This window comes from Drosophila biarmipes, chromosome 3R (assembly GCF_025231255.1).
Source record: "Drosophila biarmipes strain raj3 chromosome 3R, RU_DBia_V1.1, whole genome shotgun sequence".
NCBI lineage: Eukaryota > Metazoa > Arthropoda > Insecta > Diptera > Drosophilidae > Drosophila > Drosophila biarmipes.
Window position 1 is genome coordinate 30,899,607 of NC_066616.1, and position 27,574 is coordinate 30,927,180.

General features: G+C 43.0%; 4 protein-coding genes across 9 annotated transcripts in view; 2 read left to right on the top strand and 2 right to left on the bottom strand.

The window, feature by feature from the left end:
• The window catches only part of LOC108025053 (cardioacceleratory peptide receptor), a 39,633-nt gene extending 31,426 nt beyond the window's left edge, over nucleotides 1-8,207 (top strand). Inside the window, exons 3-7 of the mRNA XM_050889426.1 lie at nucleotides 5,765-5,900; nucleotides 5,964-6,161; nucleotides 6,408-6,668; nucleotides 6,740-7,016; nucleotides 7,103-8,207. Of these exons, the coding sequence (XP_050745383.1) occupies nucleotides 5,765-5,900; nucleotides 5,964-6,161; nucleotides 6,408-6,668; nucleotides 6,740-7,016; nucleotides 7,103-7,337 (1,107 nt within the window). The 3' untranslated portion in view covers nucleotides 7,338-8,207. The remainder of the gene's footprint in view (nucleotides 1-5,764; nucleotides 5,901-5,963; nucleotides 6,162-6,407; nucleotides 6,669-6,739; nucleotides 7,017-7,102) is intronic.
• A 909-nt stretch (nucleotides 8,208-9,116) lies between these two features.
• Nucleotides 9,117-10,827, top strand: LOC108025123 (uncharacterized). The gene is made up of 2 exons (XM_017095389.3): nucleotides 9,117-9,790; nucleotides 9,947-10,827. Exons 1-2 carry the CDS (start codon nucleotides 9,241-9,243, stop codon nucleotides 10,615-10,617), a joined length of 1,221 nt encoding a protein of 406 aa, XP_016950878.1. The 5' UTR covers nucleotides 9,117-9,240; the 3' UTR covers nucleotides 10,618-10,827.
• Nucleotides 10,828-10,933: 106 nt separating this feature from the next.
• Nucleotides 10,934-25,747, bottom strand: LOC108025300 (sodium-coupled monocarboxylate transporter 1). 6 transcript variants are annotated; one of them, XM_044092396.2, is made up of 11 exons: nucleotides 25,622-25,747; nucleotides 24,508-25,163; nucleotides 22,019-22,178; nucleotides 14,742-14,807; nucleotides 14,635-14,686; nucleotides 14,502-14,569; nucleotides 14,285-14,439; nucleotides 13,979-14,228; nucleotides 13,539-13,919; nucleotides 13,305-13,474; nucleotides 12,892-13,233 (listed from the first exon to the last, which is right to left on the bottom strand). In XM_044092396.2, exons 2-11 carry the CDS (start codon nucleotides 25,044-25,046, stop codon nucleotides 12,954-12,956), a joined length of 2,121 nt encoding a protein of 706 aa, XP_043948331.1. In that variant the 5' UTR covers nucleotides 25,047-25,163; nucleotides 25,622-25,747; the 3' UTR covers nucleotides 12,892-12,953. The 6 variants fall into 6 exon arrangements, with proteins under 6 accessions (XP_043948340.1, XP_043948331.1, XP_016951184.1 ...); XM_017095695.3 differs by lacking the exons at nucleotides 12,892-13,233; nucleotides 13,305-13,474; nucleotides 13,539-13,919; ... (3 more) ...; nucleotides 14,635-14,686; nucleotides 14,742-14,807 and adding exons at nucleotides 17,244-17,529; nucleotides 17,585-17,772; nucleotides 17,827-18,210; ... (2 more) ...; nucleotides 21,267-21,318; nucleotides 21,423-21,488; XM_017095693.3 differs by lacking the exons at nucleotides 12,892-13,233; nucleotides 13,305-13,474; nucleotides 13,539-13,919; ... (3 more) ...; nucleotides 14,635-14,686; nucleotides 14,742-14,807 and adding exons at nucleotides 17,244-17,529; nucleotides 17,585-17,772; nucleotides 17,827-18,210; ... (2 more) ...; nucleotides 21,267-21,318; nucleotides 21,423-21,488.
• On the bottom strand, nucleotides 14,924-16,507 carry LOC108025019 (sodium-coupled monocarboxylate transporter 1-like; the record flags this gene model as incomplete). The annotated part of the gene is given in 6 exon segments (XM_044090857.2): nucleotides 14,924-15,211; nucleotides 15,269-15,441; nucleotides 15,503-15,883; nucleotides 16,032-16,042; nucleotides 16,045-16,274; nucleotides 16,335-16,507. Coding segments are annotated over 6 exon segments (1,200 nt in total), but the record flags the coding sequence as incomplete, so codon positions are not given.
• Nucleotides 25,748-27,574: the final 1,827 nt, after the last annotated feature.

Genomic DNA, 27,574 nt, shown 5'->3' on the forward strand with positions numbered 1-27,574 from the left:
ATAAAAGAGAAAAATATCTCAATATTTTTGACTTGCAACTAAGCCGACTATTGGCTATAAACCAACCCGAAATGGTAATATTTCACCGTGAGTCCGGCAGACAAAGAGCAATCTATGACAATACCCAAATCAACTTGTCGGCGAGCGCATATCAAACCGCTTACTTAGTGACTGACAGACAGTGTCTAGTTAAAACCTGGCTTCACTTTCGACGCCCAGTTGCCTGTCAACTTATCTGCTGACCACACAAATAAAACGATTTGGCATGGCTACTTAATGCCCTGTCCCTCAGCTCATTTGGCAGACGATGGCCATGATAGTCGGACAAAGATACATACGGGGATGCCCTGAAGAGGGGGCGATGGACGGTGGCAGGACATGTGTCTGATGCTTATGTGTTAATTATCGCCGGCCCCAAGGGAACCCAACTCAAGCGGTAAATGGCCGGGCAAAATATTCAAATTTATGCCTGACTTGACTTTTGGTACGTAGCACAAATGCCTATGTTGTTTATGCAAATTGCCCGGCACGAAACACAGCACCCACACACAATTCACAGGCATTTTGGCCATAACTTCCGCCAACCGCAGCAGATTCTCCACATCCTATATATTTCTCGCCCGGGGGCAGGGTGTAATTTGTTTTGCATAGTTCTAGGCGCGTGCTTGTATTTATTGTTTGTCTGCTTGCCTGCTGTTAACAATATGGCACTGGAAGAAATGTAATCTCAGGTGCAATTTAAACCTATACCTTAGTTGGTGCGCATTTACATTACTAAGATGAATATTTTTAACTTTTACTGATTATTAACCCTTTTATACAATTTTTATATTCATTTATAATAGATTATTATTTATGCCACATTTTCCCTCAGTGCATCACAGCCTAGCCTTTGTTTTCCTACTGTCTGGTCATCAAGGCTGACTTTTCCAGCTATGCCTGCTATTCTTGGCCTACGCCTAATTCGGCCTCTGCTAAGGTTATCTAAACATCATACCACTTCAACTCATATTTATGCTTTTTCTTTTAATTTATTTATACATTTGGACACATTTGCATTGCAACAACAGTCAAGTGACCTTTCTATATTCTTCTTTTATGGCCATCTCTGGACCAACTAGCTTAATTTATGTTCGACTCATTTGATTAATGTGTTTTGTTGACCCGAAAATTTACGAGTCACTAGCGTAACAATTTGAGGTTTAGCCTTAGGTTCCTTTCTTTTCTTTTCTTGCCAAAAATTTATCGACTCGTTTAGTAGGTCAGTTGTCAGTGGGGGAAAGGCGATGGCCGAGACTCATCCGACTAATCTCTTATTAGGCCTAGAAACATACAGTTGGCTTAAATCGAGTTGCCGCCCCTTCAGATAGTTGGGGCGGATAGACTCTGGAAACCAGTTAAACATCCATTATGTCAGTCAGTTGGTCTTTATTAGCTCTTTGGCTCTGCCTGCACCACGTTCTCATAACCGACCACAATTATGTTGGCAAATCTTTGGCCATTTTTCATATTTCCAGGCCCAGGCACCCGAATTTCCACTCAACAGTTTGTCAACAGCGTGTATACACGCGCACACAGCTCTCAGTTTTTGGCCGTAATGCCGGGCTTTTATTAATTTCAATTTGTGTCAACATCAACGCCAAATATGCAGGGCCAAAGAGGGGGAGATTTAAGCCAGCTGATGACAAAATGTTTGGCCATTAGGCGAATTAAAGCGCAGTAGTCGTCCCTTGGCCATGGTTATGTGGCCCTGGTTATGGGACAGTTCATAAACGGGCATTGTGGCTGAAAAGCCGCTCGAACCACTATAAAAACGATGATTGATGTGCTCGGCTTGACCCAAATGCATGTTTTTATGCCCAAATAATACCAGCTCAAGAGTGTCCTTCTCGTCTCCACATGTATATGTCCTGCACACATTTAGTATATATATATATTCGCATTTTTATCGCTGAGTGTGGCAGGACAATATGTTTTTCCTGGCCAGGGTTCGTTGACCTGGGTGGCGAGGAAAGTTTCTGCTAATGCTTATTATCTGACCATTTGCCGGCTCAGCACGCTGCGTGTACGTATTACGAAATTTAATTTTACTTTATGCAACTTCTCCGGTTCTCCGCAGAGCACTCAAGCACAATGTAATCGCTATTAATGAATGCCCTGAAAAGTGCGAAAGAAACGAAAACACACAAGCAGCCAAACAAAACACATTTCCAAGCTGACTAGCACAAAGCCACACAAAAGTACACAGATGAAACTACATACATAAAAACTCAAGCCAACAAAGAAGCAACCAGGCAGCCAAGTCAACAATGGTGGCCGAGTGCCATGTGCTGCGCGTCCTTAGCTCGGATGCTTTTTAAATATGAGCTACGAAAATAAAAGTTGATTAAGCTTATGGACAAAGTATGGTGGACTCTTAAGTATCCTATAAAAGTCGGACTATTGGCGTCTTCTTTTTCAATATTGAGTGGATTTTGATAATCAAACCCATAAGAAGGCGCCATAGATTTGAACGGAGTTGTGAAATCGCTAATAAAGGTAGCCAAAAGTATGCAAAGAAAAACAAAACACTCGAGTTTTGGATGTAACCCATTTTATAGCATACTTTTAGTCGCATTATAAATTATATCAAAGAATTTTGAAATCTTAAAGGATGTGTGCTTTTAGGAACAGGAAATACTTCATGAGATTTCTTAAAATATTTTAGAACATAGAGCATCAAGCTCCTTTGAGATAACTTTAAACACAGCGAAGCGTATATTTCAGCCACCTTCTCTAACTCAAATGGTGCCCGAAAAACATACTTTAGTATATATTCTATATGTGGCACTGCCGCGAACTTGGCTACAAGTACTGATTTATAAGCGCAGCTGCCGCTGGCTGTTACAACTGCAACGATGGGCGGGAAAGCTCCTTTCTTGCGAAATGAAATTAATTTCCCATTGCCTTTGTTTGCGGCCAGCCATTTGTCTTTGTTGCTGCATTTTACGATCCGCAGGCAGCGGTTGAAATTTGTCAGCACGGGCGATTTAGTGGGATTAAAGCCACGAGCCCCAAAGCCGCGCAAAGTGCACTTAAAGTCGCTTAGGGCGGGGTTAAGTTGGGGGCCAAGGAAAACGGATGCGGATCCGGATCCGGATACCATCATTTCGCAGCGCGTGGCTCTCGAGTGCCAAGTGGCTTCTATTGTTATGGCTGTCCCACTTAATAATCAGACATAATAGTTTGCGGCAGATAAAGTTGCTCCACGGCTGTAGCCGTAGTTCCCAGAGCTGCAACAGGTGCTTCTCGGCAAGAATTGCCTTTTAATGAGGATTTACGGTTGCTCTGGCGGGTCAAAATCCCCTTTTCTTGTCCTGTGTATCCTTCCCCTTTGGCTTGTGCGTTCAACTCGTTTCTCTCCTTTGGTTCAAATTAAATTTCGCACTTTTAATGTTCTGCCAGCCAAAAAAAAGCAATTTCCTCGAGGTGCAAAGCCAAATTGAAAAAGGCATAATGACTTGCCAAAAAAGGGCAAGCCGCACAGACGCTCACACACGTTAAATGTTAGAAAAGTAACCAAAAAAAAGGGCAAACAGAAATGGTCGATCATTAAAAAAGGCTTACAACGTGCCATTTATTACGTTTTTATAGCGCCCACAGCATGGGACATAATAAAATTCCTAAGCTGTCCAAAAGAAATCTGACAAAAGTTATTTGGCGTAAAAAGAGTGCGGGCATTTATTACTCGAATTTTATTTTGCGCCTGTCAATATGCTGTGGAGATTATTTTAACAATTTTTTCCGGTTTTCCTTACGGTAATTTTTGATTTTTCAATCAATAGTTTATCCAATTCTCTTCTAAGGTTGAGTAGAAGGTCCTTGGGCTCCTAACTCTATAAATATAAATGGGAAATGAAGAAGATTCTACTTCCTTTGAGGGAAGAATATATGAATCTGTTAAGGCAAATATTTGCCACGAGTTCTTGGTAAGTAAAATAGAAATAAAACCAGAAACGTGCGAAAAATTTCACCCAGAAATGGTGTCTAATAAAAATAAGAGCTGAGCAAACATCAAATGGGAAAAAGTTTTGCAAAGCGTGAAAAGTTCCGACTGCCTTAACTTTACTTCAAGCGCGAATATACGTTCTCGAAAGTCATGCTGGAAAATTGCACTTGAGCTGCCGAACACAAACACCTCGGGACATCAATCCGATAAAGGCTTTAAGGACTTTCGCCAAGTCACTTCTCTGGTAGCACATCGAAATCAAAGTTCAGGGGGTCGGGCGAAATGCGTAAATGTTTGCCGCTAACAAATGAGGTCGGCCGCATTTAATAATAAAAACGCGACACCGGCGAATAATGAAAAACGGGGCAGACAGGATGTGCAAAGAATGAGTAAAAATAGCCGTTTTACGCTGCTCATTTGTTGATTTATGCGCCAATTTGCGCAACATGATGGACTGGCAGACCGTCTAAGGATCCCTTGCAGCGCCAAAAAGTCGCCGGAACAAAATACATCTCTCTGCTGTCTCACCCATATCTATATATACACTCATTTCTATATATAAAACTCGCACTTAGGCCGAAAAACAGAAATAAAATAAACTGCAAGTATGGGCGGACAAAAAGTTGTAGCATAAGGTGGGGCGTCTTCAGTCTGAGTTCCAAGTCGCAGTTCCAAGGACGAAGCCTGTCAAGACTTCAGCTTTTTTCGGGACAAGTTTACCCAGCTTGCCCTTAAGCGCGTCCACATCGACATCGGTGTTGGCGTCAGACTGCAGGACCCCGAGGCCATAATTCAAACTTACCTTCAATAGATATGAGTCCTGGGCGCTGGCGCTAAAAGCAAATTTAATTTGCTGAAAATGTACTGAAGATGCGACAGAGGCTTTATTAGCCACATCAGCATATATGCGATTTTGTGCTACGTAAGCATTCTGCGGGCAAATAGGAAATAATTTCACTTTCTCGGTAATAAAAGAAAATAGCACAACTATTCACTGTCACCTGTACACTACGAAACTAGGTTTATTTGTAATAAAGCAAAAATAAATAGATTTTTAAATAAAGTGTATAATTATTTTACAGGGTTTTCATTTTGTTTTAAAGTGCTGAGTTAAAATGTTATGCAAAAACGCTTTAGTTTTGAAAACAATCTTAAAATCACAAGAAAGGTGCCGAAAAGTATACAACAACATAAATTTATGGAAAGCGTTTGATGATTCATTTTTACTGCATACTTTTAGGCACATTTATAAGTGGTTTCATTTCAACAGAATATATTTAAGAGCCGTTTTATATTATTTAAATAGTGCTTATTTTTTTATATTTTAAAATCTGCTTACAAAATCGAATATAAATATTTTTCAAAGTGCAGGTCCTCCATCTTAGCAGCAATTTCCTGCTGGAATAACGGCGGCTGTCTGCCTTCCATCACGTCTGCGTGTGGGTGAGGGTCCACGGGTCTTTCTTTGTGTGTGTTTGCAGCTTGTCGTGTTGTCCTAGTCTTGTTAGTACTGAACTGGAAGAAGCAAACTTCCGCTGACACATCCTGCCCCCGTGACCCCTCCCCCTGCGCCCAGCAAAAATTCATAGCTCTATCATTTTTATGGCTATTTAAAGAGCCATAAACAGGCGGGTGTGCGAGTGTGAGCCTGCATTTGAGTTGGCATTAAATTGAGTTTTATGCGTGATTTCCGACCTTAACACTTTGCTGACAATGAGTTTGATAGGTGTTTAATGAAATGTGACCACAATCGGGTTTCCTTCCTCCTCCTTTCAGACGCAACAGTTTATTATGCTGTGGATCCTGTTCTTCACCATCGTCCTGGGCAACTCGGCAGTGCTCTTTGTGATGTTCATCAACAAGAATCGCAAGTCCCGGATGAACTTCTTCATCAAACAGCTGGCCTTGGCAGGTGCGTTGTGCGGATTCGGGCATTTCTCTTCCCATTCTGTAATTCCCAGTCCATTACTTTTAGATCTGAGTGTGGGACTGCTCAACGTGCTGACCGACATCGTTTGGCGCTCCACGGTGGCCTGGCGGGCGGGCAACCTGGCCTGCAAGGTCATCCGCTTCTCGCAGGCCGTCGTCACATACTCGTCCACCTACGTCCTGGTGGCCATGAGCATCGACAGATACGACGCCATCAGGCACCCCATGAACTTCTCAAAGTCGTGTAAGTTAAGTCCTCGTCGAGTGCAAAGTTTTCTAATTGCCAAATGTTGTTAGCCAAAGCGCTGTTTGCGGTTTCTTTGGCCTAGACGTACGGAATTTTTATAATTTAGTTGGGCTATGCTGTACGAGAGGAATTTTAAGTTGTATCAGAATGATTTCGCACTAGAATAGGTTATTTATTATATTTTTTTATCGAATCTTAGGTTTAAGAATATAAATTAAATCTTTGAAAATTATATATTTTTAGGGAAACGAGGACGTCAACTGGTGGGTGGTGCCTGGCTACTAGCTGCGTTTTTTTCCATTCCCATGCTGTTTTTATACGAGGAGAAGCTCATTCAAGGCTCTCCACAATGCTGGATCGATTTGGGTTCCCCGGAAGCCTGGCGGTGGTATATGTGTCTGGTTTCGGTCTGTCTATTTGTGGGCCCCGCGCTGATCATCTCCGCCTGCTATGCCATCATTGTTAAGACGATTTGGGCCAATGGCTCTATATTTCTGCCGACAGGTAATTTAACACTTCATTCATTATATTAAAATTCTAGAAAAATATGGGAATTCCTTAATTGTATCTTATAGAACGCGGAGCCACACCTGCAAGGCGGGCCAGTTCAAGGGGCATCATTCCGCGGGCCAAGGTCAAAACGGTCAAGATGACACTGACCATCGTCTTTGTTTTCATCATCTGCTGGTCGCCGTACATCATATTTGATCTGCTGCAGGTCTTCGACCAGATTCCACACTCCCAGGCCAACATAGCCCTGGCCTCCTTCGTCCAAAGTCTGGCCCCATTGAACTCGGCGGCCAATCCCCTGATCTATTGCCTCTTCTCATCGCAGGTCTTTCGAACTCTGAGGTAAGATAATATTATAAATATGCGTATTTTGAACTAGTTATTAGTTAATGTACTTATTTTAAATATATTTATATTATATTTTTTAGCCGCTTTCCCCCCTTCAAATGGTTCACTTGCTGCTGCAAATCCTATCGCAACAACTCAAGGCAAACTCGCTGCAACACGGTGGGTCGTCGGCTGCAAAACAGTTGTGATTCGATGAGGACCCTGACCACCTCGTTGACCACCTCCCGGAGGTCGGCCAACAGGACCAATGCCCACGTGGTGATCAACGAAAGACCCACCATGGTGGTAACCGTCCCAGCCATGTCGGAGGTATGATAGCTGGCCCACACCACCCGCAAGAGATCCCTGTTTTCGATCCATGGTCCCACTTCCTTCAGCGACGCAGAGTTCCTTTAAACGGAGGAAACACCGAGGGGACTTCCTGTGAATTGCTTCAGAGGCTTAGACAATAAGTTCTATAGTTGTACCAGGCATGGAGTTGTACCCTAGTCGTAAGTGTGCCAAGTCTACGCTACGAATTTCAAACCTTGTATTTATACTTGCCCCATAGCAATCTGTAGTTAAGATATGCATGATCTAGCAGGATGTTTGTATGACTTTTAATTATCACTAAGAGTATGATAAATATCCTAAGAGGTGGCAATGCAATCTCCAAAAACGAATTCCTAGTATAACTAATATACATTAAAGTTGTCAAGAATATTATTTCTATATCTAGTTAATTTTTTAGGGTTGATAAAACTCTCTAAGTTTTCTTAGAGATTTCTATCAAGAATATAACCGATTTTCCAACCAATCGCTCCAAAAACAGTACATTTTTGTGACCCTCCTGAATGTCTAGGTTTCAATCCATTTATAGGCTTACTTTAGAAGCTCCATAGTTTTATTCTTATTCACAGACTGATTTTATTTGCGTGCCATTCGCGGATATTTAGCGGAAATTTAAACTGCATTTCTTTCCAGTCCTAACTAGCTGCTAAGGCCATTTGAATTCCAGCTCATCCGTGTAAATAGCCACTCGTAATGGTGTTTAAACATGCCCAAGTATCTTAAACCAAAACCCATTAGGCATAAGTAGACCCTAAGAGTTAATAGAGCATAATGTTGTAGTCAATTTGGTTTAAGCTAATATTTATTTCATAATTATGTGTAGAAAAGCAGAATAAAGGCGACCGTCTTCAAGAGCGTCCCGCATTTTCATTCATTTCCTTGGCACGCGCTGGAAAATCTTTCCATTTTCAGTTCGCCCCACTGAACAATGGGCACAAGGACGCTTTCCGGGCCCTCGACCCCCACTCCCATTTTAATTGTTGCGATGATGTGGTATTGTTTGTGGCCTCCAGAACTGACGTCACCGAATGGAAAGTCAACATGACAGATAAATTGAGCGACAAACCGGGCAGACAATGAAAACATATTGGTTTCTGTGGGCCAAGCAAACAGCCAGAGGTTATATCTTTTACTCTTTATTGTCTGCAAATGGCAAATTTACCATGCCAACTTCGTGGGAATCTGTTTATGTGTTTGCTTTCAGGCTGGTTAAATGCAGCCCTTATGAATTTACATTCTCCACTTCCTGGTATTTAATCGCTTGGCTGCACAGTTGGAAACTATGGAAACTTAATGGGACACTTGGCAAATAAATTCTCCTCAGATCCTGTTGCAGAGGCACTTTTCCTCTGGGACATTCGCTCCATTTGGCCCGAGGGGAGGGGGGAAAATCCATTAAGGAGCTTATGAAGGACGGCGGACAGTTGCGAAATTTTGCAATTATGATTTTGCAATTTATTTATCAACTTTTAATTGAAATGCTGTTAGCAAATTAGCAAACAATCGCGCGGGCTTGTCATAAAAAACGGTACAAACTGTTTACTTAGGTTCATTTGTGCTAATTCTATTGGTTTTTCACTTTTATTTGTTAATGCTTTTTGAAATGCTAATTGAAAGCGTGCTAAGCTGAACAAAAACAAAGGTGATTAATAAGGAACACGTTTCCATGAGGGAGACCAATTTTAATATTACGCATATAGAAGAAACAGTTGCAAACCCGTTTTGGCTTTATCTTTCAAAATTATTGTTTAAAAAACCCAAGGAAAATTCAACTTATTATAAGGACCAACAGAAAACTCACATCGATGCCAATCAGAAGATTTGATTATAGGAATATGAACCATTAGTTTATAATCGATCTACAGTTTAAAAATTCGTCAAAAAAGTCATGTTTCCAAATTACTGCTTTACAAAATCGGGCAGGCAGTCGGGCTATGATGTTATAAGGAGGGGCTACACCGCCAGGGAGAGTTTCCAGCGCAGCAGTGGTCTTTCAAGGACGTCGCCAGGAGGTCAAAGGTCGCGCAATCGATCGGAAATCCATAACTCCAGTGATTCCCCAAGGAAGACTACAAAGCGTCAGCGGAAATCCAGTTTATCACGTGACAAGGATTCGTCTTCCAGGAGCGTGGGCTTCCGATTAACACCCGTGATTTGTTCGAGTAAAAAGGATACCCGTGAAAAGGCTGGCGAGGATCGTCAAAAGGATAAGGTGATGTCCTCCAAAAACAGCAACGATGCCAGTCGCGATCTGCAGGAATCCTTCGCCGACTTCTTCAGCATCATTCACGACAATGTTTTGGAGTCCGTCCAGGAGGCCGTGCAGCGAATGGTGACCAACTGTTTTAAGGAGTCCTTGACCAAGATGGAGCGCCTGTCCAAGGAGCTGCAGAACCAGGAGGCGCTGCTCAACAAAATCCATCGCGATGTTACCAACAGTAAGACAAACTTAAATATACTTTTTTTATTTTAAACGACCCCTTTAAACTCTTTATGATAAATCAGTGCTGCATAAAGGGTTTCTAGGTAATCCTGAAATCTAGGTAATTAAATTCCTCGAAGTATAATATCCTGATTTCTCCTGTGCTCTCCAGAAATTACCGCCCAGAGTGAAACGAACCTGAACCAATTCAAGTTCGTTACCCAAATGCTCATCGACAACCAAACGGTGCACTACAGAGCACTCAATCAGGCGAAGGCGAACAGGCAGCGGCGCAAGGAGGAGCGGGATGCGGAGAAGGAGCGGAAGTTGGAAAGGGAACGGAAGCGGAAGTGCACCTGCAAGGAGACGAACAATGAGCGGGCTACATCCAGAAGTCGCTGCAGGAGCTCCAGTGTGGACCTCTCTCCGAAAAAACGATGTTCCGGTGGCGATGCCAAGGAAATCAAGCCTAGAGGACCACAGCATCAGTTGTGTCAACAGCAGGCTCCTCTGGTCTACCACATGTGCCAGTCCTGCACGGACCAGGAATCCATGGCCCGGAATCAGGAGTCCAAAAGGACATCCCGCTCATCATCGAAGCACACGAATACGCCTGTTCTGCCCCGGCGATCCACTTCCTACAGCATGCCAGATCTCTCCGGACGCACTTCCTCCCTTTCCAGGCGTTCCAGTAACACTCAGCCCCTCACGAAAGTCTCCAAGAGCTGTTTATGCCGATCCTTGAACAACAGAAAAAGTCAGTTTCTATGCCATCCAGCCATGACTTATCCGCCCTACGTCCGCAACATTCCGATTCCCCGGCGAAAGGTTGGCAAAAAATAATTATATATTTTATCGAATCCCAGATACCAAGATCTGTTTAGGCTACCAGTTGCATTGCTTGGACAAGGAATCCTTTTCAGTTGGAGTCCTTTTCATGTTTTGCAACTGACTGTCTTGGCAGACAAACCAAATCGAGAAAATATTTTAAAAATTAAGTCTAAGTTTTATCACACCTTAAAAATAAATACAAACATCAAGCATTTTTAACAATTTAAAAACTTTTATTTATCAAGCGAATTAAACAAACGAATATGCAAGCCTCACAAGATTTACTTAAAGTCAAAAAGAAACAACATATACCAATGATAAACAGGCAATCAACAGATTAGAGAATATACTAGTAAGTTGATGTATGAACAAATTCACACATATCATTAGGAACGCAGTGGTTGATCATAGGAAAAGCTTTCAAACATATGATGAAGCCTAGTCAGAACTTTCGCTTAACCTTGCAACATTTACTTTCTTGAGCTCCACAGTTTCATAGTACTTGTTCTTTCGCAAATAGCGCTGAACAAAGGGAGACAGTAGATTCTCATCCACATCCTTGATATCCTGACGTCCGAAAACCAAGGTGGCCAAGTTGGAAAGAGTAATGGTGAGCAGGGCTCCCAACATGGCGTACAGAAGGAAGGACATGTGGTATATAGAGGATCCTTGGTGGGGCTCGCTGGTGAGAAATGTATTTAGTAAATAAAATTACCATTTCGATATAAAAGAAGACTTACTATTCCGAAGTGGAGTTCAGATAGCGACTCATATCAAAATCGTATTCGCAGTTCTCCACCGAAACGGGCAATTTAGTGTGTCGGAAGGAGCCCGTAATATTGGCAATTTGGGCATTAACTGCTATCCAGGCCATGGTAGCAAAGGAGCAAATGCTGCCCACAAAGACGCACTGCAGTTAAAGATTATTTAAAAAATATATCCAAATTTGTGGGGAATTTCGCCTTTTACCAACCTTTTCGCCCACCCAAGGCATGAGCATGCCCACCGTGAAAATGCCCAACATCGGTCCATATAAGCTCGACTGGAGGGTTGCCGACAGCTGCAGCACCATGCCCAGTTTCTCCACCACATAGACCATGAAAATGGAGCTGATGCCGAAGGTCACCACCACCACTCGCATGGTCAGCGCCACGTGGCTCTCCTTCATCGATTTTCCCATTCGCGGCCTTACAAAGTCCTCCAGGATTACGGCGGCCAGCGAGTTGAGGAGCGTGGATAATGAGCTCAGGGCAGCACTGAACACAGCCGAGACAAAGAGTCCAGGAAGACCAGGAACAACTCCCAGAACACGCATCACCAGCAGGGGAACCAGTTGGTCCCGACGTCCAGCGAGCTAAATAAATATAAATAAAAGATGTTATTTACATTTTATCGATTAAATACAGAATACTTACTCCAGTAGACATGGGATCGCAGTCGTAATAGGTGCCGTAGCACACCAATCCCACATAGACACATCCCATATAGAGAAGCGTCAGTCCAATGGAGAAGGTGAACAGGGTCTGTTTGATGGCCTTCAAGGAAGGCAGGGACATGAATCTCTGGACCGTGGCCTGATTGATCGAGGTGCTCTGTATCTTAAAGAAGGTTCCGCCCACGAACACGGAGAACACACTCAGACGAACTGTGGGATCCATAGTCCATCTGGGATGTGAGAAAATTAATTAAAGTCTGTTAGTAATAGTTGTAAATTCCCACTTACTCTGGGGTATTAAGGCGTCCACCCTCCTGATTAATCCGCAAAACATTTCCAAGGCCTCCCAAATCCAAGGTGCCCTTGATCATGATCACGATGAGGGATCCATACATAATAACGCTCTGGACGACATCCGTGTAGACCACGCCCTTAATTCCGCCCACGCAGGTGTAGAAGGTGCAAATGATGACCACAATGGGTGTGATGGTGTGGATTCCAATTCCAGACACTTGGTTGAAGGTTAGGGCTGGGACATAGACGGCAATGGGAAGCCATATTATCTGAAACAATAAAACACTTTTAATAAAAGGTCTTCAGAGTAAGCATCCTAAACTCACCGCCTTCATAACAAATAGGCTAGCTCCAAACAAACGCATTCGCCGGCTAAAACGCCTCTCAAAATACTGAAAGAGTGAGTGTGTATAAGTAAGGATTCATCAGGGATGGCTGATCACTAAGGACAGACCCATTTTGAAGAGTGATTATATAGGTTAGCTAAAAAAGTCAAGCTTAAGCATTCGGTTAAGGGTACAAAACAATTTTTAAAAACTAAAATAAACTACAGTGTCTTTGTTTTTTGGCATACACGGTAAATATATTTACGGGATTAAAGTAGATATAAGAACTATCCCTATGACTTCTCGGTCTGCTCCAACTGGGGCTGCGTTTCCGATTCGTGGAGTTTGAAATTCGATTTTTCGTCGCTATCGCTGGCCACACTCTTGTACTTTCCATACCAGAAATTTCTAAGCACTGGACTTATGAGTTCGGGATCCACCTTGCGGGGATCCTGGCGACCGAAGTAGAGAGTGGCCAGCAGAGATCCGAGTACAGTACCCACGGAACCCACAGCGGTGTACCACAAGAATGAGATCTCATGAAGGCCCTGACTACTGGACTCGATGGGAGTTCTGTTTAAGAAAGAAAAAACATTGTTAGAAATATAAACAATATAGTTTTAATGCTTGGAACAATCACATACGCCGTGGTGGTGGCATTCCAGTTCTCGGGCAGATCAAAGGTGTAGTCACAATCCTCCACGGAAACGGGTTTCGTTGGGAAAGTCAGGTCTCCTGTGAAAATAGCAATCTGAGCTCGCACCACAATATAGGCTGTAAAAGTGGAGGCACACGAGATGCCAGCGAGAAGACTCTAAAAATATAGGTAAATAATATATAAGGATATTTTTATATAACATAGTCTCTATGAAACAAACCTCTGTCTTGACAAAAGGCAGTAGCATGCCCACACTGAAGGCTCCCAGGAGTGGACCACAGGTTATGCCCGCCACTGTGGATGACAGCTGCATGACTAGTCCCAATCTCTGGACAATTGGAACACTAGCCATCGAAATCAGGCCAAAGGAAATGACTACTCCCCTTAGCAAATAGGCGGTTTGCCTTTCGGTCAAGGGCTTCTTCCTATAGGGTTCCACAAAGTCTGTGAGAATCACACCGGAAAGGGAATTCAGAGCCGTTGAAAGGGAACTCAGGGCGGCACTAAAGACTCCAGCCACAAAAAGACCAACCAGACCCGGAATGTGACCCACGTTCTTCACCACGTATAGGGGAATCACTTGATCCTTGGCCCGTGCGAGCTGCAATATAAGTAAATTATAATAAATTAAATTTCCTAACTCTGGTTTCAAGTACTTACCCCCGTTGTGATGGGATCGCAGTGATAGAACTCAGCGAATGCCAGCATTCCAATATAAACACACATCAACATAACTATCATAAAGCCAAGTAGGGATAGGATTAGAGCCTTTTTCACATCCCTGTTATTGGGCAAAGTGAGGTAACGCTGTACTATGGCCTGGTTTATACCATTTGCCTGCAGTTTGAACAGGGCGCCACCAATAAATAGGGCGAACACACCCATTCTCGCAGTGGGATCAAAGGTCATGCTGAAGAAATATTGTTTTATTAAATATAGAAATTATTTTAGAAGATATACACTTACTCCGGACCCACCAAACGATCATACTGACGATTGTGCTCCAACACAACACTAAGGCCTCCCAAATCCATAGTGCCTTTGACTATGACTATAAGCATGGAACCAACCATTACCATTCCCTGAATAACATCCGTCCAAACGACACCCTTAATACCACCCTAAAAAAAAGTGTAAATATATTAAATAATTGTATATATATATATTTAACCCAAAAACGTACCACAGTGGTGTATAAAATACAGACAAAACTTGTTAGGGGTACAATCTTGTGAACACTTATTCCAGAAACTATAAAAAGGAAGCACACCAAATTATTATAGAAAATATTATCAACAGTTAGAAAATGTTTTTACCTTGGTTTAAGGTCAGGGCTGGAACGTAGATGCAGATGGGTTGCCATAAAATCTGGAAACAGGTATATATTTAAGAAATCTTTTAAAAATATCTTCAATAAACTTACATTCATCACCACAAAGAGGCAGGATCCAAAGATGCGAACCCTCCGATCGAATCGCCTCTCGAAGTACTAGGATAAACGAAATCAAACAGAAACAGAACAGATATTTTATAGGATGCATGGCTATGTACAAGATGCATATGGTAATGAAACATGCTGGGAAACACACACAAAAAGCAAATAAAAAGCATTTAGACAGAGCAAAAAGCACTCATTTTATTGACAAAGTTTAGGAAGCACTTTAATTCTCAGTTTCGATCTTGCGCTTGAAAAGCTCCTCCATATTAACCGCCTGATAATTTTTTTTGGGCAAGAAGCGTCGCATACAAGGCGTAATCAAGGAGGGATCCATTTTATTGAGATCTTCCCAGCCGAAAATAAAACCAGCTAGTAAGGAAACTACAGTGCAAATCACACCACCCAAAGCTGTGTACCAAAGGAAGGACAAATGGTAGAGGTTCCTTTCCGAAGGTCTAAAATAAGATAGAAAAATATTATTAATAGGCTAATCTGAGGCTTCCCATACTTACCTGTACCCGTGAATGGACCCATGAACTGTTTGGTTATCAAAAGCATAGTCACAGCCATCCACTGAAACGGGTAACTTGGGATAGCGAATCTCTCCGCTCATTTGGGCCAACTGCGCCTTGACACAAATCCAGGATAGCACCAAGAAGGACACCAAACTTCCCAGCAGAACGCTCTAATATTTCCCATTACTTTAAATTATTAATTCTAATTTAAATGAAATGATATCCACCCACCTTTCCCTTGACCCAAGGCAGGCCCACGCCCATGCAGTAAATTCCCAAGAGGGGACCCATCGAAACTGCCGATGTGCTGGTGGCCAATGGAACCACTTGGCCCAACTTCTCCACAATGTTCACCATTCCCAGGCAGGAGAATCCACAAACAACCACAATGGCCCTCAGCCAAAAGACCGTCTGGCGCTCGGTCATGGGCTTTTTCAGCAAGGGTCTTAAGATATCCTGGGTAATCACACAGGCCAGGGAGTTGAGACCCGTGGAGAGGGAGCTCAGGGCGGCACTGAAGACCCCAGACACAAAGAGTCCTGGTAATCCAGGAAGGGAACCCAGGGTTCGCATCATTAGCAGGGAAGGCAGTTGGTCCACGGCAGCAGCTAACTGAAAAATAAATAAAATTAATTTAAGTACTACATAAAATATGGTATCTATTCATAAGGTAATACTATAGTAAATATGTAGTAGTTTATAGGTATTTATGAATATTAATACAATATAATCTACAGTATTTTCTGGTTAGTTTTCTTACCTTAGTACTTAACAATCGTGGTAAACTGCGTAGGATACCAACCCCATATAGCTGCAGCAACTAAGCAGGAATATCAGGAGCAGTGTGAAAATCAGCATACATCTCTTGGCGTGCTGGTAACTTGGCAGCGAGAGGAACCGCTGGATGGACACCTGGTTGACATCCGAGGACTGGATCTTGTGCAGAGTGCCGCCCAGAATCACAGACAGCATGGACAGCCGCACTGTGGGATCCCAGGTCCACCTGATGGTTTTTGGAAAAGCCACACAATTACTAGGAAAATCAATCATCACTCAGATTTACTCAGGTGAATTTAGGCGTCCGCCGTCTTCGTTTCGCTGCAGAACCACGCCCAGTCCGCCCACGTCAAAGGTGCCCTTGATGCAAACTGCCAGAATGGAGCCAAACATCACAAAGCTCTGGATGACATCTGTCCAGATGACGGCCCTTAGACCGCCCTGAAATAAACGAAGTCCTCAAGTTGGCCTACAAGATGTTGGCCAAATTTAATTAACGCCTCAGCACACACGTGTAGAAAGTGCAGATAGTGCACACAATGGGCGTAATTACATGGATGCCAGTTCCAGTCACTGAAAGGTGGTGATATGACAATTAGAAGGAATATTGGCAGGCATGCACTCGGAAAAACGAGGCCTACTTTTATTTTTAAGACCAATAAGAGGCAACTTTAATATTAATATTATTAATATTAATTCTGTTTATAAAACTTTAACAAAAATTCGAATATATAAAAAATGACTGAATTCTTAATTCTTTTAAATATTACAATATAAAAGAGTAATTTTTCAGAGTGCATTTATTGGCAAACAGTTAATTGAAATGTTAATGCATAAACCAAAATCACTCTTACCCTGATTGTAGGTGATGGCCGGCACATATATCGCCACGGGAAGCCAGAGCAGCTGATTAAGGAAATGATTATGTATAAAGAAAATTCAATAGATTACGCACTCACCGTTCCCACGATGAACAGAGCCGAACCCAAATTGCGTATGCCAGCGCCATAGCGCAATTGAAAGTACTAAAGGTTTGAGGAATTTAATTTGGTTAGACATAACAAATTTCTTTATAAACAACACTTAGACCAAAATTTTGTTTCATGCTGAGCTAAATGCGAGGATGCTGGGGATTAGTAAGTAGTTTACATGCCTGGTCAAGCAATGCTAACTTAACTTAAAAGAAAACTTTAAGTGCTGCTTAAGAGTATGTTTTATTGACAAGTACATGGCAGTTAATTACTTTCTACGACTTCTCATTGAAACTTTTCAAGGCGTTCTCGTCCAGCTTCACACTCGAATAGCTGGACTTGTAAAACCCGCGAATAGCTGGCGATATCAACTCCACATCGACATCTTCGGCCTTATTGCGACCAAAGATAAAGCCAGCCAGATGGGCGGTGACCACGCCCACTGTGATGCCCATAAAGCTGTAGAACATAAAGGATATGTTGTACAGCTGCTGGGCAAAGCTAAGAGATCTGTGGAGGCAACCTCAGGAGGTGATTACAGTTCAAAGTACCCGACTAAACTTACTCAGGTTCTGTCAAGGGTAGGGTGGCATTGGCAGGGGTCAATAAGTCACGGTCGAACTCATAGTCACAGCCTTCTACACTAACTGGTTTGGCTTCGAACGTAATTTCTCCAGCGTTGATGGCCAACTGGGCTGAAAGGCACAGCCAGCCCATGAAGAAGAATGAGCAAAGGGACCCCGCTATGGCGCTCTTAAAGAATTCATGAGAATAAAGAACAGATGAAGGGTTTTTAAGAGGACTAACCTTTGAGTTGATGCTTGGGCACAGCAGGCCCATCACGAAAAGACCCATAAGAGGACCCTGGACTATGGAACCCACGGTCATGGAGAGCTGCATCACATGGGAGCCCATTTGCTCGACCACGAAGACCAGGGCCACACTCACGACTCCAATGATCACTGTACAGACACGCATCGTGACGGCCGTCTGGTGTTCCGTAAGGGGCTTCCTCATCAAGGGTCTGATGTAATCCTCCAGGAAAACCGCAGCCAGCGAGTTCATACCCGTGGACAGGGAACTAAGGGCTGCACTGAACACTCCGGCCACAAACATGCCGGGAATTCCGGGAAAAGCGCTCATGGATTGCACCACGAGCAGGGGAACCAGCTGGTCCTTGGCCGATGCCAACTAAAAGTCATCGCCAAGTTAGCAGGGATTTTATAAAAGTTACAAACAATGTAATCTTATATATAGAGGAGGAACTTTTCAAACCCTTCAGTCAGAAATGATACTTTTCAAAGTATGAGATATTTTATAAGATACACTATGCTAAAACTGAGGTAATAAGAACCCACCTTCGTGGTCAAGGGATCGCAGTCGTAGTAGGTGGCGGACAGCAGGAGTCCATTGTACAGGCAGACGGCCATCAAAACCACCAATCCGAGGATGAAGAGGAACGAGCAGTGGGCCATCTCCTTGATTCCTGGTAGGGACAAGTAACGCTGGGTGATCATCTGGTTGCAGCCGAGATTGTAGGTGTTGTGGGCCACGTGTCCCAGCAACATGGCCATCATGGACATCCGCACCTTGGGATCAAACGTCCATCTGTTGCGAAAATGTGTCGGATTATGAATAGAGGCAGGGAGGCCGTGTACCCCGCATCCTGGCGGGATTACTTCCCCGCCATGTGCGTGGTAATCGGCCTAGTAAACAAATGGCTTCACCCACTCAGGCCACTCGATGCGTCCGCTGTCGAAATTCCGCTGAATAACCACGCCCAGGCCGCCCAAATCGTAGGTGCCCTTGACGATGACGAAGACAATCGCTCCCACCATGATGACGGTTTGGATCACATCTGTCCAGACAACTGCCTTCAGGCCCCCGGCCGTCGTGTAGAATATGCAGACGAGGCAAACGATGGGCGTGATGACATGGACATTTATTCCAGTAACTGGAAAGTGTGCAAAAAGCCCTTTAAAACTTGGGAAAAACTCCCGCAAGGAGCATAAAGTGTGTAAAAAGTTGAATATTTACAAATTTGAATTTATCTTAGCTTTCAATGAAAATGATTAGATGCTAAGACATTCAAATAAGCTATGAACACATTTATGATTTGTCAAGAACCCGTCAAGGATGAGAACAATACAGAATAGGTATTTATTTGAAAGTTCTTTAATGTTATTTATGGCGTTTTTGGGTGTTTCTACAAGTTTATAATGCAAGTAAAAAACTTGTTATTATTTAGGCGCCCCAAAAAATTGTGCTTAAGTTACAAAAAATTAAGTTTTAGGCTGTGTTGTGGTAAAAGTAAGCAGGAAGAGTCAGTGTTTTCTATGCCAGAACTACTTTAGGTTTAAGAAAGTGGAACTAAGTAATATGAAAATTTGTTTATGATTTCTCGTTAGAACTCCTCATAGATTTCTCGTTGAGGTTGACGCTGGTGTATCTGGCCTTCTGGAACCTTCGTATGCAGGGCGACAGCAATTCATCCTCTATGTCCCCGGCCTTATTTCGGCCAAATATGAACCCGGCCAGATGGCCTGCAATCACACCCACTGTGCCCCCCATACACGTGTAGAACAAGAAGGAAATGTGGTAAAGCTGCTCAGCGAAGCTGAGGGACCTGTAGGATTAGGCTTGATGATGAGGAGGGCTAGGATAGTTGAAGAGACTCTGGGAAACTTACGGAGTTTCTGCTCCAGGAAGGGTGGCATTTGCGGGGGTCACCAGGGAACGGTCGAACTCATAATCACAGCCCTCGATGCTGACTGGCTTTTCCGGGGAGTGAATTTCCCCGGAGTTAATGGCGATTTGGGCCGAAATACTAAGCCAGCCCATGAAGAGGAAGGCAACAAGGGATCCCGTAATGGCGCTCTTTAACGAAAACAATCATTTTTTAAAAGTACTTCCCCATGGTTTTTGAAGACTGCAGAAAAGGGGCTTTTGAAAAGGGCCACCCTAAATTATGGTTACAATAACAGAACTCTTTCAAGAAATTTGCAAACTAGAATGGATTTTCAAAAATTCTTTTCTCTACACGAACAGTTACTAACTTTGGAGTTGATACTTGGGCAAAGCAGGCCCATGGTAAACAGACTAAGCAGCGGACCCTGGACCACCGATCCAATGGTAATGCCCAGCTGCAGGACGTGGGAGCTCATCCGCTCGACCACGAAGACCAGGGCCACACTGACCACTCCAATGATCACCGTACAGAGACGCACGGTCACGGCTGTCTGGTGTTCCGTAAGGGGTTTCTTCGCCATGGGCTTAATGTAATCCTCCAGAAAGACAGCGGACAGGGAGTTCATGCCCGTGGACAGGGAACTGAGGGCGGCACTAAACACTCCGGCCACAAACATGCCGGCCACTCCGGGAAAGGAGCTCATGGACTGCACCACGAGCAGGGGAACCAGCTGGTCCTTGGCCGATGCCAACTGAAATTTATTTCTCAGTCGTAAACATAACACACATATAGTATGGAATATTTTCCCCACCTTAGTGGTCAATGGATCGCAGTCGTAGTAAGTTGCGAAAAGCAGGAGACCATTATACAGGCACAGTGCAAACAAAAGAGTCAGCCCGACAATGAAAAGAAAGGACGTGTGGGCCATCTCCTTAACACCGGGAAGGGACATGTACCGCTGGGTCATCATTTGGTTGCAGCCAAATTGGTAGGTATTGTGGCCAACATAGCCAACCATCAAAGCAAACATGGACATGCGAACTTTGGGATCGAAAGTGAGTCTGTTTGCGAAACGCATTCATGTATTATGTGTAATGAAATTCCAATAGTTTTCACCCACTCAGGCCACTCGATGCGTCCGCTGTCGAAATTCCTCTGAATCACCACGCCCAGTCCGCCCACATCGAGGGTGCCCTTGATAATGACAAAGATAACCGCTCCTATCATAATGACGGTTTGGATCACATCTGTCCAGACAACGGCCTTCAGGCCCCCGGCAGTCGTGTAGAAAATGCAGACCAGGCACACGATGGGCGTTATAATGTGGATATTTATTCCAGTAACTGGAAAGGTCAAAATAGGTCAGCACATGGGAAGGAAAAGCCAATGAAAGAGTATACCAACAGCGATAAGTAATAAATCATATTGGTCTTAATATGTGAAAATTTAAAAAAATAATTCAAATTTAAGAGTTCTTGACAATAAAAGAATGTTAGAAAATTTCTAAATGTTTTTAAATTTGGAAAAGTTTTCGAAATATTGCTTTTTTATTTCTTACCTTGATTAAAGGCCAAGGCTGGGACATAGATGACAATGGGCAGCCAGATCAACTAAAAAATTCAGTTTAGTAGGCATTTGAGTTGCTTGGGGATTAAACCTTTGACATCTTGACAAATTCAAAGATGTTTTTCACCAACTACCGGATTATACTTACATTTGCAATGGTGAAGAAGGCGGAGCTCAGCAGGCGAACCGATTTGTTAAAGCGCATTTCGAAGTACTGCAAATATTTTTTTGCAATGGATTGTTTTTCTCTTTCGGTTAACACACAATAAGGATGGCCCACACACACTGGCACACCCCAGTGCCTGTGTGTGTGGGGCAACGCGGCGCATACATAATCGAATATTACTCATACGACATGTAGCCAGGCAGCCACTTATAAACTACGACTATCCGAGTGCCGGCTGGTGCAATTGGGTATTGTTCGAGCTCATTGCAGCTGGCAGACAGCAAAAAAGGCATTGTGTGCCAAAATCTATGTATGGCATGCAAATAAACCGGCATTCAGGGAATTCTTACAGCTGATTGCACTTGTTTTTGCCCCGGAACATGTACTCCCTGCTCGTTGGTTGCCCTCAGCGCTGGCCCTAGCTTTACTTACACATTAACATGCCAGCGAAAAGCAAAAGAATCCAATTCGTACACTTTTCAACTCAGAAACACAGAATTAATGCGTCATGCAGTAGTCCAATAGGTAAACACACACATTTTATCGCTCTCCATAGAATTGGACAACGTTCTGCTTACCTCATAGGTGGAAGTCAGCTGGAGGTTGCAGAAGACGGGCAGGAAGATGTACCAGGAGATGGCTCCCGAGATGGCCAGGGTGACCAGGATGAAGGCGTACTGCGTGCCGTACACATAGATCTCCGTCGAGGTTCCCAGCAGCGAAATTCCAGACACGAAGCTGCAAGTGTAATTCGAGGAATAAGTTCACGCCAATTACGCCCGCAGCTTGAAGTTCAGCCACGCTAATTGCCAGCCGATTGATCAGGATCTATTTTTGACCCGCCCAAGTTTTCAACTTCATCTTTTCATTTTTGCCCTCGCACAAAGTCGACTTTGGGGGGAAATTTGTAATTGAATTAAGCTGGGGCCACTCAAGTTGCTGGTCGAAGTCATGACGAAGGTGGGCAGCATCAGGGGCAATAAATTTAAGGTAATCGATTGGGTATTGCCTGAGGGATTATTACACCTAATAGTCCTTTACGCATTTTATATATAAATTAAATTTTATTTAAATTCTTTAGTCAATATAACACATTATTCAATTTAAAAAAAATGTAAAAGGCTAAACTTTAAACTTAAGATGGGAATAGGTTGTGGAACCTTGCAGAATTATTTCCTCCACATATCCCACTACCTTAAATCAAAACCAATCCTAAGAAAAATGTCTAGTCACACTTCTTCCAGCGAATAAAACTTTTCCGCGTGCCCTGCATCTCGTAATCAGATTTTAATGATTAATGTCCATAACAATCATCATTTCAATTTCGGACGCCAAACAAATGAATTGCCGCCGCAGACACAGAAAGTTGATGGCCGAAAAAGAGAAATGCCATTAAAAGTTGATAACAAGCGGCGTTAAAGTATGCAGACACACACAGCAAAACAATTTGTTTAAAAAAATTGAAAAAATGTGCGAGGAACAAAGGACATTTGCAGGCAACAAACAGAAATAAAGCACACAAAAAATGATGGCATGTAATTGTAATTCAAAGCACGTTGGTTGAATTTGTTGCAAAAAGCAAACGACAACAAATAGAATGCCATAACAATAAAAGGCTCACGAAACAATTGTCAGCGGGCGAGGCAAATGACCAGGCGGCCGGATTTCTTGGCCAGGATTTGGGGGAACAGGACCTGTCGGCCGGGTCATTAATGCGGCAGCAACAGCGCGGCTAAGACAAAGGACCCGGGCCGCACCCTTCGAAAGGTGCTTGACCAAAACGTGTCAAAGGCAAAAACACCTCTAACCCATCTGCGAAGAGCGTCAAGGTCACTGGGCCGAGCGGCAAGAGGAAAAAGCAATTTGGCCAAATTATTTGAGTTTGCGGCCAGGCGCAAGTTTAAATAACTTCAATCTGGCTTAGGGACACGCCGAGCTGCCAAGTTGTGTTTAGCTGCCAGATATAGGGATATATTTGCTTGCAAAGTTCCGCAAGCCATTTGAACACCACCCATCAACCGAAACACTTGACCCTGACAATGAATATTGTTTACGCAATCCGCCCAGCCCTCTCGTCTTGTCTCGGCAACTTTTAAATAAAACGCTGTGCTGTTTGCCCTCGCCAAACAACTCGCCAGACATCGCTGGACTGGGGCAGATAATCCAGATTACGTAGACGCACGCCTGGCCAATTGGTCGAGGGCCCGGCGCAGTGACTGCAAAATATATACTTCGATTGATTCGCCGCGTTCGGGCTAAGCCCATTACGATAATTTGTGCAAATACTAGATACTTGCCGCATTCAAGCGAATGCAGCGCTTTCAATTTTCGGGGATTATCCCGGCTTAAAGCGGGCCGCACAACAAATTCCCCCACTGCCTGCCCAGCCACTTTTCCATTTAGGATGCCCAACCTCCTCGTTGGCCGTGTCAAAAGTAATTAGGCAGGTATGCACTGAGAAAAACCGACTAGGAATTTAGTAGCTTTAATAAGTTGGCAAACTTTTTGTTAAAAAAATATGGTGACTTAGGTGCAAGCTAAAAAAACTTTAAATTTCACTAAAATTATCTTCCGAATTTACAAATAATCAAAAAAAAATCTGGCACATTTTAAGCCTTGGATCCAAAACAATAGAATATTTTCCATGCCAAATTATAATGAGATTAGGATTAAACCCCGTTTAAATGAATATTTTGGTATTGTTATTATGATCACGGGTTCAAAACCATTATTTTAAAAATCATTTATTTATTACAATTTTTTATATAAATAAAGGTTTATCAAAACCTATATTTATAAATTAAATGTTTTTAAAATTTATATATATTTTAAACAAATTTTAAAATTCTGGCTTTCTTATGGTATCCATTATTTAAAAAAAAAATACATTTTTTCCTTAAACTATGTCCTAAAATGTATTTAATTTTATTTTTTGGCAAATAAATGTTTTTTTTTAATGAGTACTTTATTTTTTTCAGTGCACATCCTGTCGGCTGGCCGGGAAAAAATACGCAGCGCCATTTAGCATTTGCATATATATGGAGGCGAATCTGTAGCTGTAACTCACCTGGCCACAAGTGACAGCGCGACCGGAAACACTTTCATTTGGCGCCCGCCCACCAGGTAGTCCAGCGCCTCCGAGCCACGCCTCTCCTCGACGCCCGCCGCCCCGCCTCCGTCCTTCTGGGCCAGCTTTTGCTTCTTCTGCTTCTTCTCGATGAAGCCGAAATAGAAGCCGATGACGGCGCAGACCGCCAGCATGGCGATGAAGACCAAGTAATCAACAATGCCGAAGTGCTGCAGGGCCTGGCTCAAATCCTTCACGCTGAGTTTCTGGTCGGCATCCTCCGGGGAAGGGGGTAATGATTGAGTGGGAGTGGGCGTGGTGGAGGTGGTGGTGGTGGTGGTGGTCGACGAGGAAGTGGGTGTGGATGAGGAAGTGGCGCCAGTTGAGACCGCATTGCTAATTACGGCCACTGTCTTGGCAATCACACTGGCCACCGTCGTGGAGGTTTTGGCCACCACAGCCTCATCCGCCACAGGGGGGGAGTTCGAGCCCAACTCCACGCCCACTCCCAGCGCCACGGGATCGGCAGTGGTTGACATTATTTCCGGGACCGCAAGTTGCTTTTATGTAGTTTATTTTTATTGACTTCCAGCCGCGCCGCTTTAATGCCTTCGACTTTGATTACTTTTGCATTTAGCTCAACACACGCACTCGCACTGCGAAATGAATTCGATTTTGTATTAAGTACTGGGAAGTGGTTTCTCATAGGAAAGGGTTCTTTCACAAAGCACTGGACACTTCCTCTTGAGACTTTTACTTTAATGTTGTACCGAATAACAAGTAAACTAATATAAATTAATGGGAATTACAGGATGATTTAATAATAATTTATAATATTTTCAAATATATTGTATTATATTTTGTGCCTTATCTGTTTCCATGATAAAGCAACTATGTAAAGCCTTGATACTTGAACTTGATCCAAAAATTACTGGATTAAAAGTGATTTATAAGGCTATGTTAGCACATCTGTCTCAATGTATTTCTTATCTCAAGAATTCCAGTGTCCTAAGCGCTTTGAATGTCAAAGAATCTCAAGAACCCTCAAAATACGTTGCATTTTTACACTTTTCAGGATATTAATTGACACTTGTAAGTATTTTTAAGCACGCACGTTGCCAAGATCCTTGAGTTTCGGATTCAGGATAATTCGATTTAGAAGCGAGCACACACAAGTGTCTGGTCCAAATCTCCGCCGAGCACTGAACACTGATTTTTCCGCCGCGAGCTGCGTTAGAGATCTCCGGAGATGCGAGATCTGGGCTCTGATCTTATCCAAGTCCGGCGACAAAGCATCAGCATCATCAGATTGGCCGATCGTAATTCACGCAAATCTTGTAAGAGTGTGGGCAGAGGCTTTGTGTAAAGCTCTGTCGCCTAAATTGCCCAGGGGCATCTCGGATCCGGATAGATAAGTCCGCCTATAAGTCCACACCCCCCATTCGGGGTGTGAGCTTGATATGGACGCTGTGTGTATCTTTGTCTAGCCCCAAGATCTGGCAGATAGTAAATTACTTTCTTTGTACGCGGACGTGTCGCGTCGGTGGTTTTATGGCACAGGGGAGGTTCTAAATAAAACTGCATATCCCGCCCGCAATTCCCATATTTTTTTCCGAATATCTTTTTTTACAACTTCTAAAAAGGGGTACATTTCCATGATAATACGTGGTACGTACAAGGTTCTGACTCAAACGAGCCACTACTGGTTTCTTGATAAACATTGAGTAGTGATGTGGCCTGGCTTCACAGGTTAAACGGAGTGTGGGCCAAGTCTTTGTGTTTTCCCTAGATAAGACGGAGATACTTAGTATTTCCAAAGTGCGCTCAGGCAAGGGTAAGACGTGACGTATGCGTGATGTACACGGGCCCATAATTAAATGCCAGATGCCCAGGTCAGGCCTGGATTTCACAACTACGGGATGAGAAATAAATTGAATTTTCGTAAATTTCCAACAGATATCCCATCGAATCAAATTAAACTCCAACCCAAAAAGCTCAACACAGGGTCAAAAAATAGCTTCAGTTGTGCCTGCTATTTTATTGGATTTAATGCACCCTAATAGGAGCACAATGGCTATGATATCATCAATTATGGTAGCTTCAATACCCAACTGCACTTGCAGGCAGGGGCTTCCCTTCCAACCCAAATATGCTGTAAGGTATTATATACATGTTTACACCGTTTATATATAGCATAACTAGCCGGCACAGCAACTAATTGATTTTTGACAATCAATTACGGCAATTACTTACGTCTGCTGCAGGGTCGAGCGGAGGAGGTAAACTCAATTTGTGGAAACCTACAAAACGCACACAACGTGACTCCGGCTTTTCGGTAATCTTTTACTGAGCTAATCCCTTGTAAACAGGGATAGCCTTCAAATGTGGGTGCAAAAGGAGCAGCTGGATGAGGTCCTTATTGGGATGTGTGCAGGGAACACGAAAACACGAAAAATAGGCACACTTTAAGTCCATGACGTAAAAGCTTTGTGAGTAAATTGAAACATCATATTATTTTAACCTTTTTAAACATTTCTTTATTTAAACAAATATATATATAAATCACATAAATTCTCTTTAATATTTGAGGTACATTTAAAGGGTCTCGAATGGTTACTTTCCAACCCAAAGCCACCTGCTCTGTAAATAAATTTAATCAGCTCCATAAGCTACCGAGAAAATCCCTAACGAAACACAAGGAAATAAGACCAATGGCTAATTTCAATGTGCCCTAATGAGTTGCCTTATCACGCCATATAATATAATCCAATAGAAATGCCATTACTAGCCCTTTCTGTCCTATAAATAGCTAGAATCAGCCCCTTAGATACCAGCGGAGATCCAGTTGTAAACAAAAGAATATTACACCGTGTGAAAAAAGGCCATGATGAACAGTGTAACAATAGTCATAAAGCAAGAGATAAAATCATATTTAAACTCGAAAGGGTGTGCAGGGCACTTATGCGCGGAATTAAAGGGCTGAACTAAATCATAGATAGGGCAACCGCAATATAAAACCCACTGTGAGTACGGCGCTGAAAAAAACGGGAAAAACATAAAATACTGC